Consider the following 18,788-nt stretch of genomic DNA (forward strand, 5'->3'; position numbering starts at 1 on the left):
TTTACTATGGTTAAAGATTCCTTTCATTTTCTCCAGCTGCAAGGTGCAAAGACTCTATAATTCGTAACACAGATTAAGGTAATGATAGCAAGTAATCAGGGTAGGCAATAGGAAAATACCAAAAACAATGGATTTAGAGCAGGAGTAGACACTCTAGGGCCCAAGCCAAAAACAATTTTTGTATTTAATTGGTTATGGAGAAAAAAAATCAGAAGTCTATATCTCATCAAAAGAAGACCCATGAATATGAAAACCATATGCATTTAAAATTTTGTTGTCCATATAGAAAGTCTGATTAAAACCCAGCCAAGTTCCTTAGGTTTACATAGTATCTGTGGCTGCTTTTACATTACAAGAGTAGATCTGACTAGTTGCAACAGAGATTCTACAGCTTACAAAGACTGAAAGTTATTTTCTGAACCTTTACAGAACAAGTTTACCACTTAGAGGAAATGAAGAAAAACAGGAAGGCTTAAATTTAAGCTGTGTATCCTCATTATTAGAAATATAAAGCCCTTAATAAAGAAGGTCAGAACTGGTGCCGATGGGAAGGGAAAAACAAAGCCACTCTGTGTCTACCTAATTACAGTATAAGTGGCAACATTGAGACTACACATATTTAAGTAGGTGTTTTGACCACTGTTAGACTGATAAGCCAAAGAGTATGTCATGTGTGAGAGCTTGCAACTATGGAAAAGAGCAGCTAAAAGAAAGGAAAAAGAAGAAAGAATTAAAGCATTTATGACTCAAAGAAATATTTAATCAGGATTCTCAGAACTATAACAAGACATTTTTTTAAAAACAAAGGAGGACAGGCAACAGTGCAGCTGATTTCATTAACTGGCTAGAGACAAACCAGGAAAAATACTAAAATCTAGAGTACAGCTCACAGAAGCTAATGGTAGTAATAAGGCTTGACATTATTGAAGACCTAGCTTTGGGTAAATTTCCACAATGAAAAACCAGGAATCAGGGCACTACCTGGACTGAGTCAGTAAAGGAAAGTAATACTTACAAGATGGAAAAACACATTTATAGTAGAAACTTACTATGCAGGGGATATGAAATATTAAATCATCTCAAGCAACTGTATGAAAAATACAGTGGCATATAAAAACATCAGCATAAGTATGTCTTTTGTACAAAAATTTCAAATTATAAGAATTCCCACCAGATTAAAAAAAATAAACAAGACACAATTTTACAGCAGGCAAGCAAAGTGAACTACAGCAGTGAAGAAAGTGAACTACAGCGACCATTACTGTCACAAGGCATCGCTACTCTGGGTGGTTCCAGTCCCCTCCCTCCCTGTAGAACTCGTCACCTCTGCTGTGTGATCAGTAGCCAGATTCTGAGTGCTCTGGGTGCTCAGGGCTCCCAGGGGCACACTTCTTCAGAGAACCACCCTGCTCTGCTATCTACTTCCCCGAAACGTGGCCAGCACCCAATGGCCGGTGGTGTGGGAAGAAGGAGACCGGGCTAAAAAACCTAGCACCCAAGGCTCAAAATGAGAGAAATTCTGAGTTGCAAATAAACACTCTAGAGCTGTGTCTGGATCAGGCTGAAAATGGGCCGGCTTCACCAGAAACTCCTCCCTTCCATCCCATTTTGCTTCCATAACTCCTCACGTGTTTCTCCTGAGAAGGTTTCCTTTAAAATAAATCATTTCACTCAAATGCTTGGCTCAAGGTCTGCTCCTGAGAGAATCCAACTTAAACCAGTCAGTAAATAAAAATACAGGCCAGCCCTGGCCTTGTGTTGATCCCCCACCAGGGCACATAGCTGGGTTGTGGGTTCGATCCCTGGTCAGGGCATGTGCGGGAGGAAACCGATTGATGTTTCTCACATCGATGCTTCTCTCTCCCTCCCTCTCTCTATAAACATACATATTCTCGGGTGAGGATTAACAAAAGTTAAACAAAAATACAGGCTAACTTTGATCAGCACTGTGTGTGGACCCTGCTGCTGTCTGTGTGCCTCACAACGTCCCAGACAACACAGGGGACTGCCCTGTTCACCTGACACCGTCCTATCAGGCTCACTCCCTACCACACTCTGCGCTCCTACGCTCTGCACCCAGCAGGCTGACTCTCTCAAATTACACATTCCAGCCTCCTGCACCTCAGGTTTCCAGAAGGACTCACACAGAGGAAGACACGGTCAAGAGCCCAAGGTCGGAAGAAAGGAAGAAGACAGGCAATTTCACTCCCGTGTCTCTCTCGCAGGCTGGGTCCCTGGCAGTGGGTAGGTTTACCCCGCGGCGCCTGTTCCTGCAGATAGCCTCTCCTCTAAGGTTCCAATTCACATTGCGTATTTGGATCCTGCCGCCTTCTCTAAGTCTTAGGTTTCCGGCAGTGGTTAAACTCTGAGTCACCTCTTATTCCTCTGTTTTTCACTCTTTCAACATCTCTGCAACTATTTCCTTGTATTAAGTTCTCATTCTTGGATTACCTGGTTTAGGTTCTGCTCTCATGCCTGGAATATGATTCAGTAACTACTTATACTACTCTTTCATTTTGACATTAAATATATTACTTAAGCGATTTCAAAAACAATTTTAACAAAGTGTTTCATAGGTAAGTAATTTGTTCAAGTTTTAAGAAGAAGAAGAAAAAAAAAGACCTGAAAAATCAAATTAACTTAGAAGACAAAGGTATAATAAAATGCCATAAAGAAGGCCAGGTATCTGTCATGATACATAAGGGTATTAACTTCATTCAGGGCTGTCTGCAAGGTATTAGGTAGGAGAAAATTAGAGGCAGCAGTCCAACAAATGCACCGTTAGGTTCAAAACAAAACAGAAACAAACTGTGTAACCAGGTAAAGATAACTGGAGGAAGCTGGGGCAACATGAGTTGCGTGATTAATGTTTCTGTGATATGCCTGGCTCAAATTTTAAAAACAAAACAGAAAGACTGAAAAAAATGAACAGAGCATTAGCGAATTGTAGGATGTCAAGCAGACTAATAAGTATGTAATCAGAATCTCAGGTTTAAAAGGGGTGGGCGATATTTGAGAAAATGGTCAATGTTTTTTCTTTTAATTTGCAGAAAACTATGAACCAATAGATTTAATTAGTTCCAAGGACAACAAACATGACGAAAACGTTACCAAGGTATGATACTCAAATTTGCCAAAACCAGTGATAAGGAGAAACCCTTAAAAAGAAAACCAGAGAAAACAAGACAATTATGCACAGAGTAGTAAGGATGAAAATGGTAGCAATTTCAAATAAAAAATAAAGTAAATGAAAGGAGAATGGAACATTTTCTTTAAAGTACTGAAAGAAACAAAACCCTATAAATCCCAGAATTATATACCCAACACAAATCCTTCAAAAATGACAGTGAAATAAAGATTTGCTCAGCTGTACAAAAGCTAAAAGAATTCATCAGCATCAGGTCCGCACTATAAGAACTATTAAAGTAGTTCAGGCAGAAAACAAATGACATCAAATAGAAATACATACCTATGCAAAGGAATATAGTGTTAAAAATGGTAGCTATAGGAACAAAACCTATTTAATTATTTAACCCCTTTTAAATATTACTTGAAGGTAGCTGGTACCTTTAATAAAGATGTGTACTATAAATCCTAATGTAACCATTAAAATAAAAAACTTAAGTTATTAACCCACCGAAGGAGGGAAAATATAATCATAAAAATAATTAATCCAAAAGGAGGCAGAAAAAGATTAGAAATATGATTAGTTTAAATATTACCACATCAATGATCACATTAAATGTAAATGTCCTAAATATTATTAAAAGACAAAGATTGACACTGAATAACAAGTAGTATATGCTGCCCGCATAAAATACACTTCAAATAGAAAGACATCAACAGACTGAAAGTAAAAGGATGGGAACATATATACTATGCCGGCGCTAACTGAAAGAAAGCTGGAAGAGCTGTATTAGTATCAGATAAATTAGAATTCAGGGAACAGAAAATGAAACGGAAAAAAAAGATGCTCATTAACAAAATGATACGGGGGTCATTTCAACACGAGGATATAACATCCCTAAATGTTCATGTCTCTTACAACATTATTTCAATATAAATAAAGCAAAAACTGACAGAGCTCCAAAGGAATCAAAAATTATTGTTTCCACTTTGTTGAAGATTTCAATACCCCTGGTCTCAACGGACTGTATGAGTAGACGGAAAAATCTGTAAGGCTATAAAAGATCTGAAGAGCATTATCACACAACTTGACCTAAATGACATTTATAGGAACAATGGAATTAAATTATGAATCAGTATTTCAAAGATACCTGGAAACTTCCCAAATACTAAGAAATTAACACTCTTCTAAGGTCAAAGAATAAATCAAAAGTAGAAAGTATTTTGAGATGTCACTAAGTCGTTAAGTAGTTAGAGGTAAATTTATAGCACTGTATTTCCATATCAGAAAAGCAGAAAGGTCTCAAAAATCAGTGACCTCAACCTCTAAAAGCATGACACATAAAGGAACTAATAAATCATGGAATCCATCAACACTGGTAACTTCTGATCTCCAGAGACACTGTCAGAACAACGCACAGACCAGCCACACACTACAAGACATTTGTAACTATCTGACAAAAAAGCTTGCATGCAGAACATATAAAGAACTCGCGAAACTCAGTAATAAGAAAAAATAATTAAAGGTTCAAAAATTTAAACAGGTACTTCACCAAAGAAGACATAAAGATGGCAAGATGCTCAACATCATTAGTCATTAGGACATGCAAATTAAAACCGCAGTGAGATACCACTACACACATCTTAAAGTGGCTACAATTAAAAACTGACCACATAAAAAAAGTGCTGGCAAGAATACAGAGAGACTGGAATAGCCACAGCTGGTAAGAATGTAAACCACTTTGCAAAATGTACTGTGGAAAACAGTTTGGCAGTTTATTAACAAGTTAAACATACACCTAGCGTATGATCTAGTCATTCCACTTCTAGGTATTCACACAGGAGAAAGGAAAGCACAAGTCCATATAAAGACTTGTACATGAACACTGACAGCAGTTTTGTTTGTAATAAGCAAAAACTATAAGCAACCCAAATATGCTTCAGTAGGTGATGAGTAAACTGTGGTGCCTTTACACACTTACACACACACACACAAAACAAAATACTACCTATCAATCGAAAGCAAAATAATCACAAAAAAGAATACATACTGTGTGATTCTGTTAACATTATGTAAACTAATTACCAGTGGTTGCTTGGGACCACAGAGGGAAGGAGGAAACTTCTGAAGCCAACAGATTTACCACAATTCAATGTTTTTAATGTGGTGATGGATTTAATACTATATACATAGGTCAAAAGATACCAAATTGTACAATATAAATACATATTTAAATACATAGAGAAGGTGGCACAAAACTGGGTTTACAGTTGTTCATGTGGAAAATAATACAGTAATTAATAAACAATGTAAGAGTAAACTGTCTTATGTACTTGCAACTGTAAGCCTACTTCTGCCCCATCCTGTAGTTAATCTTTTGTTAATTATACCTCAATAAAGCTGTTCTAAAAACCAAAAGGCATGGCAAGAAGGAACAGTACAGGTAAGAAAAGCTATTTAACTTGTGAGGTGACTTGAACCCCATCCAGCTCATCGGGCCACCGCCAGGACTACCTGGGACCGGCACGCAGAGAGCAGCGTCTCCAGCACGTGCGGTGCACACTGCGGAGCAGCTACTCACAGCGCCCCCCACACGGCAGCGCTCAATCACTGCCAGGGGGTAGGAGAAACTTTTACACGGCGGAGCCGGAGGCCTAGCACAATTTTATCTGCGTGAAGACTAAAAGCAAAGATGAACAACAACTTATGTGAAAATGCCTATTAATGTGATAAGCTTTAATCCAGCTGAGTTTTTTAACATTATGCTTGCAAAATTATATTACTCAGACACCAGGAAAAATAATTGTATGTCTTGTTTAGTTACACTAAATAGAGGCAAAAAAGCAAACTGCCACAAGCTCTAAGTTTCTGTTTTTAAAAGTGATGCTGTGCCACTCTCTGTGAAAAAGATGCCACAAAGACTTGAAAATAACCATTTACTTTAGCCAGCCACCAAATGAAAGCTCTTCTGAACCAGACCAAGACCTTGAAAGAAACAGTTAAATCAGGTGGTACAATACTAAAACTACTGTTCTAGTAGTTATTAGGCATCTCGTTCCAGTTTACTATCAGCTACTGCCATCAGGAAACCCGCTGAAAGCAAGTGCGAGCGTTCCAGGCTGCAAAGGAGCACAGGGACTGAAATGCACCTGTCTCTGCTCCTGCGCTTGTGCGTCCTGGCGCACACCTACACATCACAACTGATGGAGCACACTATTTTGTGGGTCAGATTTACCAATTTAAGTATCAAGTTATTTCTTAAAGGAAAAATCCACCTACAGCACCAAAGTTTCGAGAACATTGGAAAAGCCTAACTTTTATTTTATGTACACAGTGGACTGATTTAGATACATCAATCCCAAATAAGAAAGGTAACCATACCTAACTTTGTAGGAGCTTAGACAGTATTCTGATTTCCATTACTTAAGTCTCACCCTCAGAACAGACAGATACTAGTGTCCTTCAGCTACAGGCAGAGAAAACGAGGCTCAGAGAGGGTAAGTGGCTTGCCCAGTCTTAAAGCTTGTTAAGCAGGGTGAGACTGACACCCAAACCTGGACCTCCGGATTCAAAAACCGGTGTCCTTACCATTAAACAATGCGAACCAGGCCTCAAATGCTTTACTGTGGTACATTGCACAGGAAACTTTTGATGACCCTCTAACAATTAGCCATCTGAAAGTCATGGAACATCAGCACCTCACAGAGCTAGTAACAAGACTGATATTTGATGTGTTGAGGTTTTATATGATTTTATGCTGTTAAAGGTTTAATTAGAAAAACAGAAAAAAAGCTCCAGTTCTTAGGTACATTGTAAAGACTTACCTGAATGAAAAGGAAACTGCTGCTTGGCTTCACCAGTATGTGCATCCCAAATAATTGTGGTCTGATATTAAAAAGGAAAAAATACACCGCTAAGAAGTTAAAAGGAATTTACTATAATGCGTAAGTTAGATTCCTAACTAGGTTAAAACAATACGAAGCTTTATGTCACAGTGGATTTAATTTTTAACATTTTCTTTTCCCAAATTGTACAAGGAGGCTATACTCCACTTTCAGGGCTGGCGAGGGGGTGGGGGTGGTAACAATTAAACAGTTTAATTTTTCCCTAATGGTTTTTCCATCAGTAAACTTAGTTGAAATAACAATGACTGGTTTGTCTACACAGTACCAGGCATCATATTAGATTGCGTTAAAAACTCTATTGCAATAGTGTATTTAAGATTTTTTTATAGCTACTTAGCTATAAGGAGAAAAATTCTTGGTAAACAAAATAGTCAGCTAATTCTCAGTATTAAGATTTATAAAGCTCACATTTACATATAAAGGCAGCTTGAATTCTGACAATATTTAAGACTTTTATGCCAAAGTATGACATATAAATCTGAATGGATATATTCACCCTTCCTTTCCACACTCCCTCATCACTGACTTTATAAGTTCTGGGGATGTGAAGTATTGCACAGTGCAGTGCCTATTAACACAGTTCTGCCTTTCAATCCTGGCTGCCTTCAGTTTTCTTTCCTTTTGACAACGCACCCAGTCACCTACAAGCACGTATTTTCCTAGATTCAAGTAATCCTAAACCTGGATTCATTTTAGGAGGTGTAGTAAGGCGATGACCTAAGCGAATAAAGGAGAAAGACGACCATATTTACAACCTATGCATATTTACCAGCTTACTTAGGTGAAAAAGCTGGAAAGATCCTGCACTTCTTACATTTTCAATTAAACACCAGGAGTTCAGCTAACAGATAAGACTTCCCATGGAATCACTGCAGAGCCACATTCTCTGATGAGATAAACTAGGAACTTCAGAAGGGAGCAAAGAGCGTGACAAAAGCCAGCACAACCAGGAGTGTAGCCACACAGATACAGACTAAAAGGCATTCCGATGAGGGGGTTCAGGAATGAGCTGACAGAAAATCTAAGAAAGTATTTCTGTTACTACCATAAATTCACACCTGAATTTCCCAATTACGTTTTATTGTTTATGTAATATGCAGAGAACATATTACTTCTGCATATATTCTGTAACACAACAATCTGTACAGAACTTAGTTTAATGTTCTTTTACCTTGTCTACTCCAGCACTTAGGATGAAATTTCCTTTCTTGTTCCATTTTAATGCAAATATAGGGCCTTTGTGCTGCCCCAAGGTGCTAGCAAGGTTACCTAATATTAAAAAAGAAAACATTAAAATTAATTCAAGCTTTTTAACTTAAACCAACAACAAACGAAAAGGAAAATGCTTCATTTACCATCTTTAGTCCATATTCTGGCAAACCCATCGTATGAACCAGTTGCTAGAAGTGTACCTTCACTCTGTCAGAGAAACACATTTCTTTCAATTATGCAACCCAGAAATGGCATGTAACTGTTATTAAAATATTTCACATCCAGATGACATTCTTTGCTTCGAAACTTTCCAGTTTTGCCTACTGGGAGTGCCGCCAAGGCCTAGGAAACGCCCTTTGCCACCGTGAGGCCAGGAGTCTGGCAGTACTTAGCCAGTGTGCAACCCTCTGTCCTAACCCCAAACACAGCAGCAACAGCTCTGGGGCAGAACCCACCTCGCCCCCTGCGCGCTGCGGGTGCACACAGCTGAAGCTGGGGGAGGCTGGCAGCTGGGGAAGGACATCAAAATCATAGCCTTTTAATAATTAAATAGAAGAAAGAAACCAAAATCTTCCAAAATATTTCATTATGATTATAAGCTATGACCCACTTTAAATCGGTTTACTGTCTAAACAAAACATGTCATATGGTACAAACAGTAAGGCTGTTTCAGATGACCACACTGTTAAATATAATTGAATATTTCTTTCTAATTCTTTCCAAATACAAAATCCTGACCAGTAAAAAATGCAAAACAAGAAAAAGAGCCAGAAAAGAGTGCAGGTAAGTTGACAGTAAAAAAAGTTGAGTCCAACTGCCTGGAACGACTTGACGAGGAGGAGACATCCACTCCGATTTCTCTAAGCTTGTACTCCCTCGTATCTTGCCTTGATAGGGCAGATCTAACATTCTATGGAACCGCAAGCTCCAGAGTACATCACACAGGCTTTTGCTAGGATGAGTGCACCGTACTCCAGACACAGGACGAAGTCCTGCCTTACCTACTACTCTCTGGCTGCTTTTTGTAAGGGCACTGAAACCATTGTCTTTTTCGGACCTCTCAAACCATTTAGCTGTACAGGTAAGTGAGAAACAAAGGCTAGTTCTGGGGGCTAGAGATTCCATCCTGCCAGGATCTAGACACCCTCCATGGTTCCGCCGGAGGAAGCGGCGGCCACGGTGGCGCCAGTCACCAAAGCTTATTTCCAGTCTCTGCACAATGGGCGGTTCTTTTCAAACTAACGGCCCCCAAATGTTCTAGTTCATGGACCACTGAAGTTGGACAAAAACACTTTAAAACACCAAATATGTCAGGCTCTTGCTTTAGGTGTGAAAAAGAAATATTAATCAAGGATAGTGTTCTTGCCTTTTAGTGGAAAATTCAAGTACATAGTGAATAATATATTTTCAAAAAGTCCACATTTTATAACTGTACTTTGCAGTTCGGAATCACTAAACTCAACAAATCAACATTTGTTTACCACCCTTTTCAGTGTCAATGTAAATTTCACTAAATTAACACAATCTCTGAGCCAAATAGCTTAAGAATACTATAAGGTTGACCTGATATGTAATAAGGTCCCATATTAAGAAGACGTTAGTACTGACCCTGCAACCAAACAGTACTGCAATGTGATAAACCTCTTTTCATTTTCCAATGGTCACCTTTATAAGGACAGAGCAAATACATTCCTGGGAATTTTAGAAGAGAATGCTAAAACGAAACAAGGCAAAACAAAAAATGCTAGTTATGAGTTCTGGAGGAATTCAGAACTTTAGCCATAGTAATTGTTTTTAAACATAGCTCTCATTTCTTGGAATGCGATGTGGAAGATCCTTTGGAAAACCCCACAAAAAATTGTTAAGCAGGAGCCACAGGAGGAAAGGGTGTTCACTTGCTGAGGAAAGAACAGCCAATCCCCAAAATTCTTGAAATCATCTAAAAAGGCTTCTTTCTGGGTGAGAAGGGAGGAGCAGAAAGGTAAAAAATGGGTACAAAGTTACAAGGAAGGAAAAGAGCAATATGGAACAAAGGAAAATGCATAGGAATTTAAAAAATATGAATTTCCATGTATTAATAATGGGAATGGAAAGAAACAAAGATATTAATCATGTACTTGAACTAAAAGGCTGAAGCTTTATCAACAAAAACAAACAAACTTTCTAGTAAGTCAGAGTAGTCAAGTTATCCCTGAAGAATATTAAATCATATATTTATAAAATTACTATAAAGCTTGGCAGTAATCTAGACTATTGATCCCTAAAAGGCAGTTGGCAATGAACTTTTCATCACACCATAGCAAACTGAGAAAAATAAGAACACGTTTTTATTATACAGATTTCCCTTATGCCCCTGCAAAGGACTTACTGGTTAGGAACCTCCTGCTGCCTGTTACTGATTTTCTCTATTAGCTCATTTATGTAGGTACCACCATCACTCAATCTCCGTGTGAGTAAAATGAAGCACAGGGTGGTCGACCACCCATTTACGAAGGTTCTGCTGTTCGATAAAGAAGAGCTGCAGGCTGAACCTTAGTCTGCCTGCTCAAGGGCCAATGTTTGTTTTTAACACCACACTTGGGAATGAAGACTCCTAGTTTGTTGTTCTCATTAGTTCGTGAAATCCAAAACCAGCTGAGCAAGGGACAAACCCTGCCACTAGTCTAAGGCTCGTAGAATTGTATTAGTAAATGAATCCACCACGGACAACAGAGTGATACTCACATTCCAGTCTAGAGAGGTCACGTCCTTGTTGCTCGGGACGTCTTGCCCTCCTTCTCGTATACAATGTCTAAGGACTAACTGGGTGGAGCCGCTAGTGCTATTTTCACTAAGATTCCATATTCTGGCTGTTGAGTCTCCAGACCTAGAAAGTATGCAATACATTTAAATCCTCATAATTTCTCAACAATCCTAGAATTAAGAAAAAATATATTTATATCCTATTACTAATAGGGCAAAACAAGAGTATCAAAATTTCCACATCATTTTTTTTCTGTCGCCATTTTGAGGGCCGCAAGCACACCGAAAGCAGTATGTTTAATGAAAACTTCTAAGATTATTTTATAAAGGAATAAAGATTTACAGAGGTAAAATGACCACTAGCATGCAACAACAACTGTAACCTGAAAACACAAATAATATATTTATAAAATACAGCAGGTTCAGTAAGAGATTTTTTAAAATTCACTTTGGTTTCACTTTGAGAAACATACCCCGATGCCAAAAGATCGCTAACGGGGTTCCAGGCACAGATGAATACTTCAGACTCATGGCCCCGCAACACGACTGCCTTATTAGGAGGGATTTCAACATCCCCATCCACTTCCATCATATCAGTATGGTTATCTGCAGCACATGAAACGAGTGGAAAATTCCAGTTAGGTAATATCACAACATGTTGGGAAAAATACCTACTTTATAATATACAGTGTAACTTGGACTCATGGGACTTGTCACATGGAAAATAATGTCTTATCTTCCGTTAAGTATGACCATACCATTTTCAAAAGATGTATGTTATCTGCCTGAGTGTGTGTTTAGACCTGGGGGGTGAGGGTAGAGAAGAAATGCAAAAGGTTAGACCCACAAAGTGTAACTAAATTGATAAAACAGTCTGAATTAAATATAACCCATGTCAATACTATTCTGAGTTCCAGCCAGTAGGGGTTGCTGATATCATTCATATAACATGAGAGTTGCCTTTGTATCTCCATGTCAAGAGCTTCATTGTATTTGTTAACGACTAGAATTACAAGTTTTATTCAAAAAACAAATGCAGATACAAAATTCATTTAACCACAGGAAAATGGTTTCTAAATATGTTTAAAAACAAAATAAAATCCATGAATGTAAATCTGGCTTTTTGGATCTTTAGGAACAAAAATCTGAATTGTGTGATACGAGTTAAGGGAACAAGTTGGCATAAAGGATAGAGATGATGTTATTTCAGTTTAGAAGAGGTGACATCCCTATAAAGCAAAACATTCTTCTGAAAAGTAATTTTTAAAAATTCTATCTCAGCTCACTTGCTATAGTATGTGCTCCATTCTCCTCTCCATTTGCTGTGTTTTCTCCATTTTTTGCAGATCCTTGTTGGTTTGTGGCAGCTGCGGCAGCTGCGGCAGCTGCTGCTTGTTGCTGTGCAAGCTTATCTCTGTAAGCTTGTTGTCTTGTTTGTACTACATCAGGCATTACGGCATCTATCAGTGACAGAGACTCTATTGGTCGCCCATCAAACAAGGTACCATCCTGGATTTGGAATATTGTGAGAGAAGTCAAAGGTAACACGTTTAGGGTAATTTGTATTCACACAAGCAAAGACAGAAGTGAAAAGCTTCATTCCAAGGCAAAAGTACTTTTAGATAATTTTCTGAATGCATCTAAGAAAGAAAGGAGTCAGAGGAAAGAAGGAAAAACTTCAAGAAGCAACTGCAAACAGCTGTTTAATTTTTTCCTCCTCACCTGGTTCTTATTGTTATACGTTGCGCAGATAAAGCTGACACATTGAAAGAAATAATAACAAGTAGACCCAGATAACAGAAAGGTTTATTAATTAATTGCATGCCCAAATTCTGTCAAAAGCAATGACCAATATGAAATTGTTCATACAATAAGAGGTTTGGAAATACTTCTCTAAAACTAAAAACTTTTAAATAACTTTGTAGGACTCCAAAGTTTCCTGTGATTTGATGAAAATATTAAAACAGGAAGACCTCAGATATCACACTGTACAATATTTCATTTTACTAATATTGGAAGGTAAGCACAGTAAGGTTAAAGACTTGCTAAAGGCACCCACCTAGGCAATGGCGCTGGCATCTCATAACCAGTGCAGCTTAAAGTATGATCCAAGGACCACTACCACCTGGTAACTTGTTAGAAATGTAGGTTTAAACCCACAGAAGCATCAGCATCTCTGAAGGGCTTAGGAAGTGTGTTGTAACAAGCTCTCTGGGTGTTTATGTGCACTAACATTTGAGAAGCACCATCTTAACTCACGGGCTGGTGCTCTTTAATTTTATGGACTTCCTTAAATTTTCCAAAGCTCCTCTCATGGATATTAGGAAGTTCACAATTAATAAAAGCTCTCCAGCAAGCACAAGAGGAGACACAAACACAGCACAGAACAAGTCAGAAATATTGGGTTGGCCAAAAAGTCCTTTTATTCCTAAAATAAAAGACACATTTTTTATCCTCACCAATAACTTCATTGATTTGGATATTCTGAGTCTGTCAGCTATCTCCTGCTATTGGCTTCTAGTGGGTAGAGGCCAGGGGTGCTGCTAAGCATCTTCCAATGCATACGAGGTCTGTCATGAAAAAGTCCAGCCACTGGTAATATAACAAGAACGGTTTGCGCAACATCCATGTAACCTGGCAGCCCAGCAGAGTGGACTGGGATGCATACGCATGAACAACGATGACTTCACTGTACTAGTCAGTGGGGGCGGTAGATGCTGGTGAGTTAGCATGTGTACTGTGTGACTGTCGCATTCAAAATGACTGAGCAAGTACAGCAACTAGCCTGCCTCAAATTTTGCATTAAGCTTGAAGATTCCTCCACAGAAACTATTTGGATGATTCAGAAGGCCATAGCTATGGGCAACTGGTGATTGGCAGCTTCATCTCAACAACACGCCCACTTGTGCATCATGTCTCGTGCAGAGTTTTTTAGCCAAACATCAAATTACCCAGATGACTCAGCCCCCTACAGCCCAGATCTGGCACCTGTGACTTCTGGCTTTTCCCAAATCTAAAATCACCTTTGAAAGGAACGAGATTTCAGACCTTCAAGGAGATTCAGGAAAATATGATGGGGCATCTGATGGCTATTGGGAGAGCTGTGTGAGGTCCCAAGTTGCCAACTCTGAAGGGGACTGGAGGCATCATTCTCCTATGTACAATGTTTCTTGTATCTTCTTCAATAAATGTCTCTATGTTTCATATTACATGGCTGGATACCTTCCGGACACAACTCGTAAGATAGCCCCACAGCAAAGAATTATTTAGTTAAAAATGTCATTAGTACCAAGATTTTTCGCAAACCGCTTTTGGCACTTTTGATCAGTCACAGCACTTTCTCCAGACACTGCACAAATCTTTTTTTGTGTTTCAGTTGCATTTTTACCTTCCTCAAAATAATAACACACAATATACCAAAATTGTTACAAATCATCTTCCATCTTCAATATTAAAATGGCTACACAAAAATTCACCAATTTTGACAAGTTTTTTTAAATGCATGCTGATATGAGACCTGTCACAATATAGTCTAACAAAATTGTTTCAAATGAAGTTAAAGACAACTAAACATTACTAGAGCCATTGTTCAGAAAAACTAAATAAACTTTTTGGCCAACCCAACAGAAACAGTGCAAATTAGCTAACAATACGCATATGTGAAGCCTGGCTCACTAAGCCCATGAACAGGTACTACCGACAATCTGCAGGGTGTGACGGGTGCTGAGTTGCACCGACACATCTCACCTTTTTAAGTTGCTGATCATAATGGAGTATTTGAGGGGTAGGTGAAAGTATTTTAAATTGTAACTTAAAAATATTATAACCTACACAGATACATTGTGGAGTACTATACTGAATCTACAAAAAGTTTTTTCAGATAAAATGAGACTTCATCTCTGGCCACTGGTGGAAATTGTTTATCACCCTCTGTAAAGGATACTTTTGGAAGTTAAGTGCTAAGACAGTGAGGACACATTTCATTTAGTATTAGTGGATTTTTTACTTACAGAGATGAGGAAGCATAGTTAACAAAATCAATTGTAGTATACTATGTAATCATAGTAATAAATACTGATATGGGAACCATGGATGTTTCAGTTTTATAAACATACATTAAAATACTTGCAAAAGCATTTTTTCACAGTATGTGTTTGTGAAAGGGAAGGGGGACATGTTAATCTCTGAAATGAAAAGAAGGTAAAAGCTACACATATCATTAATCCTGACCATGTGAAAATTTTCAGCTAGACCAGGGTTTGTGAACCTTTTCTGTAAAAGACCAGACAGTAAACATTTTAGGCTTTGCAGACCGTAAGTTTTGTCACCACTACTCAATTCTGCCACATTAACACAAAATTAGAGAGACAGTTATGTCAATGAATGAGCAGAATATGCTCCAATAAAACTTCAAAAAAACAAGCAGCAGTCAGGATTTGGTTCATGGGACATAGCTGGCTGAATCCTGAGTTAAACTACCAATATATGGACCTTAAATAGGCAACAGTATCAAGAATTAGCTTTAATTATAAACTGCCTCCCAAATCAGGTATAACCAAATAAAATCTGAGATTTTCTAATTTTTCAGACCATCGAGTATGGGCTTAGCATTCCACAGCACCATGCTGTTGTTTCAAAGAAAACTGCTTCTTACTGTTTACTTATAAAACCATTTAAAGTGAAATAAGCTATAGATAACAATCCTTACAGGTCGTAGCCAACGTACTCTGCCTGTGGGACCCGACCGTTACATCAAGACCACCACCCTTCACTGTGTTAATTCAGAGAAGCTGAAGTCAGATAATGAATGAGCAAACAGGATATCAGATTTAAGAATATACTTAAGACTAAGAATATTTGAAATAAGTATTCCTTACCTCATTAATACTAACTTCTGCCTCCACATACTGCAGACCTTTCTGGATGATAGAAATCAATGCAGCAGGTGGGACGAGGGCACCATTTATGTTTGATTGACTAATATGGCTTTCTATACCAAAGGTAAATGCTGAATGAGAGAATCCTAAAAGCAAAAGAAAAGGTGTAAGAAGTTATTCTCCTAGTGGCGACATGCTATAAGACAAATGAAAAACCTCCGTAATCTTTCAAAATCACACTCCACCCATTTGAAATTCCAGACTGTTAGCTAAGATCAAATATATGTTTTTAAACAAAAGAAATATTAAAATCCAAATGTGTTAGTTTTTATATATTTTCCTTTGCAATTTAATTATATAATGTCCTATTTTAAATTTCTAGTACATATGAAATTTAGCAGTAGCATATCATTTCCTTCAACAAATAGTGTCAATCTTTAAAGTTGGAAAAAAGCATTTGGAAATCATGTGACTCAACTGCTTCACTTAAGATAATTTAGGCCAAGATAAATTAAGCGACATTAAATATTTTTCTAGTATATTTAAATCTCTTCACATAAATTGTCCAACGCCTCATAAGTTCAATCTTTTGCAGGTTTTTAGAAACTACTTGGGAAATAAAAAGCAAACTAAAACTAATTTAAGAAATAAAAATTAAAATTTAATAATGAAAAATAACTTTGCTCCAAACCCGGTGTATAAGTTAAGTGCTAAAAAATTACTAATTCTTTGCCACTTACTAATAAACCACCTAAATAAAAGCTTTAGAAAATGGGACAGCAAGTGAAAATCCATTCTGTGTCCATTAGCAATTCTTTAATTTTTATTTGAAATACTTAAAACCAAAACACATACATAACAAAAATCTCTTTATGTTAGCCTTGCTTTTTATGCAAGCCAAGTTCAAAGTGAAAAGTAAAATTCTAGTAAATTGACACACCCAAGTTACATCTCAGTTGATTTTCCTCGTGGCTCTTTCCCTCTTTGGGACACCCAATCACTCCATTCCTGTAACTACCCATAGTGAGAAGTGAAAAGGTGTTAAATACCTTTAAGACTTTCATTTTAACCTCATGATTTTGCCAACAGACAAGATCATTATCAAACATACCAATGGGGGGGGGGACCCATCATTTTGCACACTGTCCTTATGAGGAAACCCATCACCACTTGAGTACGAGTAGGTTTCAGATCATCAGGGTAGAAAGTAGAGAATAAAGACTAAGGAAGATGGGGAGAAAGGGTAAGAGATGTGGCCCTGAAATCTATAAGCAGTGAGGTAGGAGATTTTGTTTTCAATTACATACCCCTCTCTCAATGAATTCTGCAGTAAATCATGGCTAGGGAAAACAAAACTGAACAGCCAAGTGGCTTAGAATTTAAGATATTAAGATTTAAGTAGGATTTCAAGATAAACGGTATCATTTATAGAGGGTCTTCACCATGTACGCATATATACTTGGATTATTTTATAATCTAAATTAGTTAATGGGAAAATAACCATTAAGAGAATAAGGATTCATTCAGAAACCAGGGCCATAACCACTATGCTGTACTGTTCCTACTAAACAGTTAGAAACTGGTGAAAAATAAAGCTAAGGCAGAGTGAGCTCCTGCTTACTAAGAGTAAACAAAAAATGGCAACACTGTTCTTCTGTTTCAGCTTAAGGTGTTAGAAAGTGGGGTCAGCAGTGCATGAAATATTAACACGCCTTAGTAGTACGGTTTTGAAAGTGTTTTGATTTTCATGACCTTTATAAATTGTAGCAAAGCCCATGATTTCTCCACTAATTCATGAGTCAACTTAAAAAATTAAAATTATTACATGTAAACCCTGCTTAATTAGATGATACAGTCCAAGCCTATGTCCAAGAATACCCTAAGAGTTGCATGTGGATATTCAAAAGATGTCATTTTTTGGCTGGAATGTTACATATATCCTCAGTTTGTTCTGTCAGATAAGGAGAGAAGCTATCAGCAAGTGCTTACATCTACCTCAGGTTACGGCACACACGGCTTAGGATGTTCTTAAATGGTAAGAAACAACCCTGAAGAGGTCATTAGCATTGTTTTGGCACTTCTCATTGATGTTTACACTAAAGAAGGTTCACACTTAAACACTCTGCATAAATAAACGTTGGATTCAACTATCGTCTTTTTCTTTATTTCTAGTAATAGCACTACACGGCAGCTTAAAATCATTATGTTCAAAATTATTTTCTTCTTCCCTGCTTAACCTACCTTTCCTTAGAAATTTCTGACTTGCCCTCCTCACACTTGAGAGTCATCCCCACTCCCACTTCTACTGCGGGCATCTCACCAGACTCTGTTAGCCCCTCTCTCTGGTCTCCGTCACCAGTGCTCCTGCTCTGCCAGAACCTGGAGTTTGGTCCCATGACCCTCTGGCCTGGACTGTTACTGCCATCAGTTCCTTCCTGTCTTCCCCGCTCAGCACATCTGCCACATTACAGCTAGACTCCTACTTGTAAGACAAAAACTGATCCTCTCACTCCTTACTTGGGCACTTGCAATGAGCCCTCCAGCCTCGCAATAAAGACCAAACTCCTAAGTCTGCCACTTTTACTTTTGTAATCTGACCCTATTTATCTGTCCAGGTTCACCCCACCACCCCCCAATTCCACACCCACACACTTCTTCCCATTGCACCTTTAATTCAAGTGACTAACATTACTTGTTACATGCCTTTGGGCCTTACGTGCCCCTATGCTTTCTCCTATCTGAATGGAGGTGAAGTCCTTCCTTTCGCTGCCCCCCGGCTGATCATTTCTGATCATTTTCTTCTACGCCAATCATTTGATTTGGATGGCACTTACCACAATGTGCGTCTATGGTTGTGTGAAGGTGTGCGCTAGGCTGCCTGAGGAAAGGCTTTACATCTAGTAATCTTTTAATTCTGGAAGAATA

General features: G+C 38.1%; 1 protein-coding gene across 13 annotated transcripts in view; it reads right to left on the bottom strand.

Moving 5' to 3' along the window:
- The window catches only part of TBL1XR1 (TBL1X/Y related 1), a 144,314-nt gene that overhangs the window by 10,973 nt on the left and 114,553 nt on the right, over positions 1 to 18,788 (bottom strand). For all 13 annotated transcript variants that reach the window (XM_053918101.2, XM_053918092.2, XM_071220572.1 and 10 more), the window contains 7 exons: positions 15,864 to 16,009; positions 12,273 to 12,495; positions 11,460 to 11,592; positions 10,969 to 11,110; positions 8,388 to 8,451; positions 8,204 to 8,301; positions 6,952 to 7,012 (listed from right to left, as the gene is read on the bottom strand). In XM_053918101.2, the coding sequence (XP_053774076.1) occupies positions 6,952 to 7,012; positions 8,204 to 8,301; positions 8,388 to 8,451; positions 10,969 to 11,110; positions 11,460 to 11,592; positions 12,273 to 12,495; positions 15,864 to 16,009 (867 nt within the window). The remainder of the gene's footprint in view (positions 1 to 6,951; positions 7,013 to 8,203; positions 8,302 to 8,387; positions 8,452 to 10,968; positions 11,111 to 11,459; positions 11,593 to 12,272; positions 12,496 to 15,863; positions 16,010 to 18,788) is intronic.

This window comes from Desmodus rotundus, chromosome 2 (genome assembly GCF_022682495.2).
Source record: "Desmodus rotundus isolate HL8 chromosome 2, HLdesRot8A.1, whole genome shotgun sequence".
Lineage (NCBI taxonomy): Eukaryota > Metazoa > Chordata > Mammalia > Chiroptera > Phyllostomidae > Desmodus > Desmodus rotundus.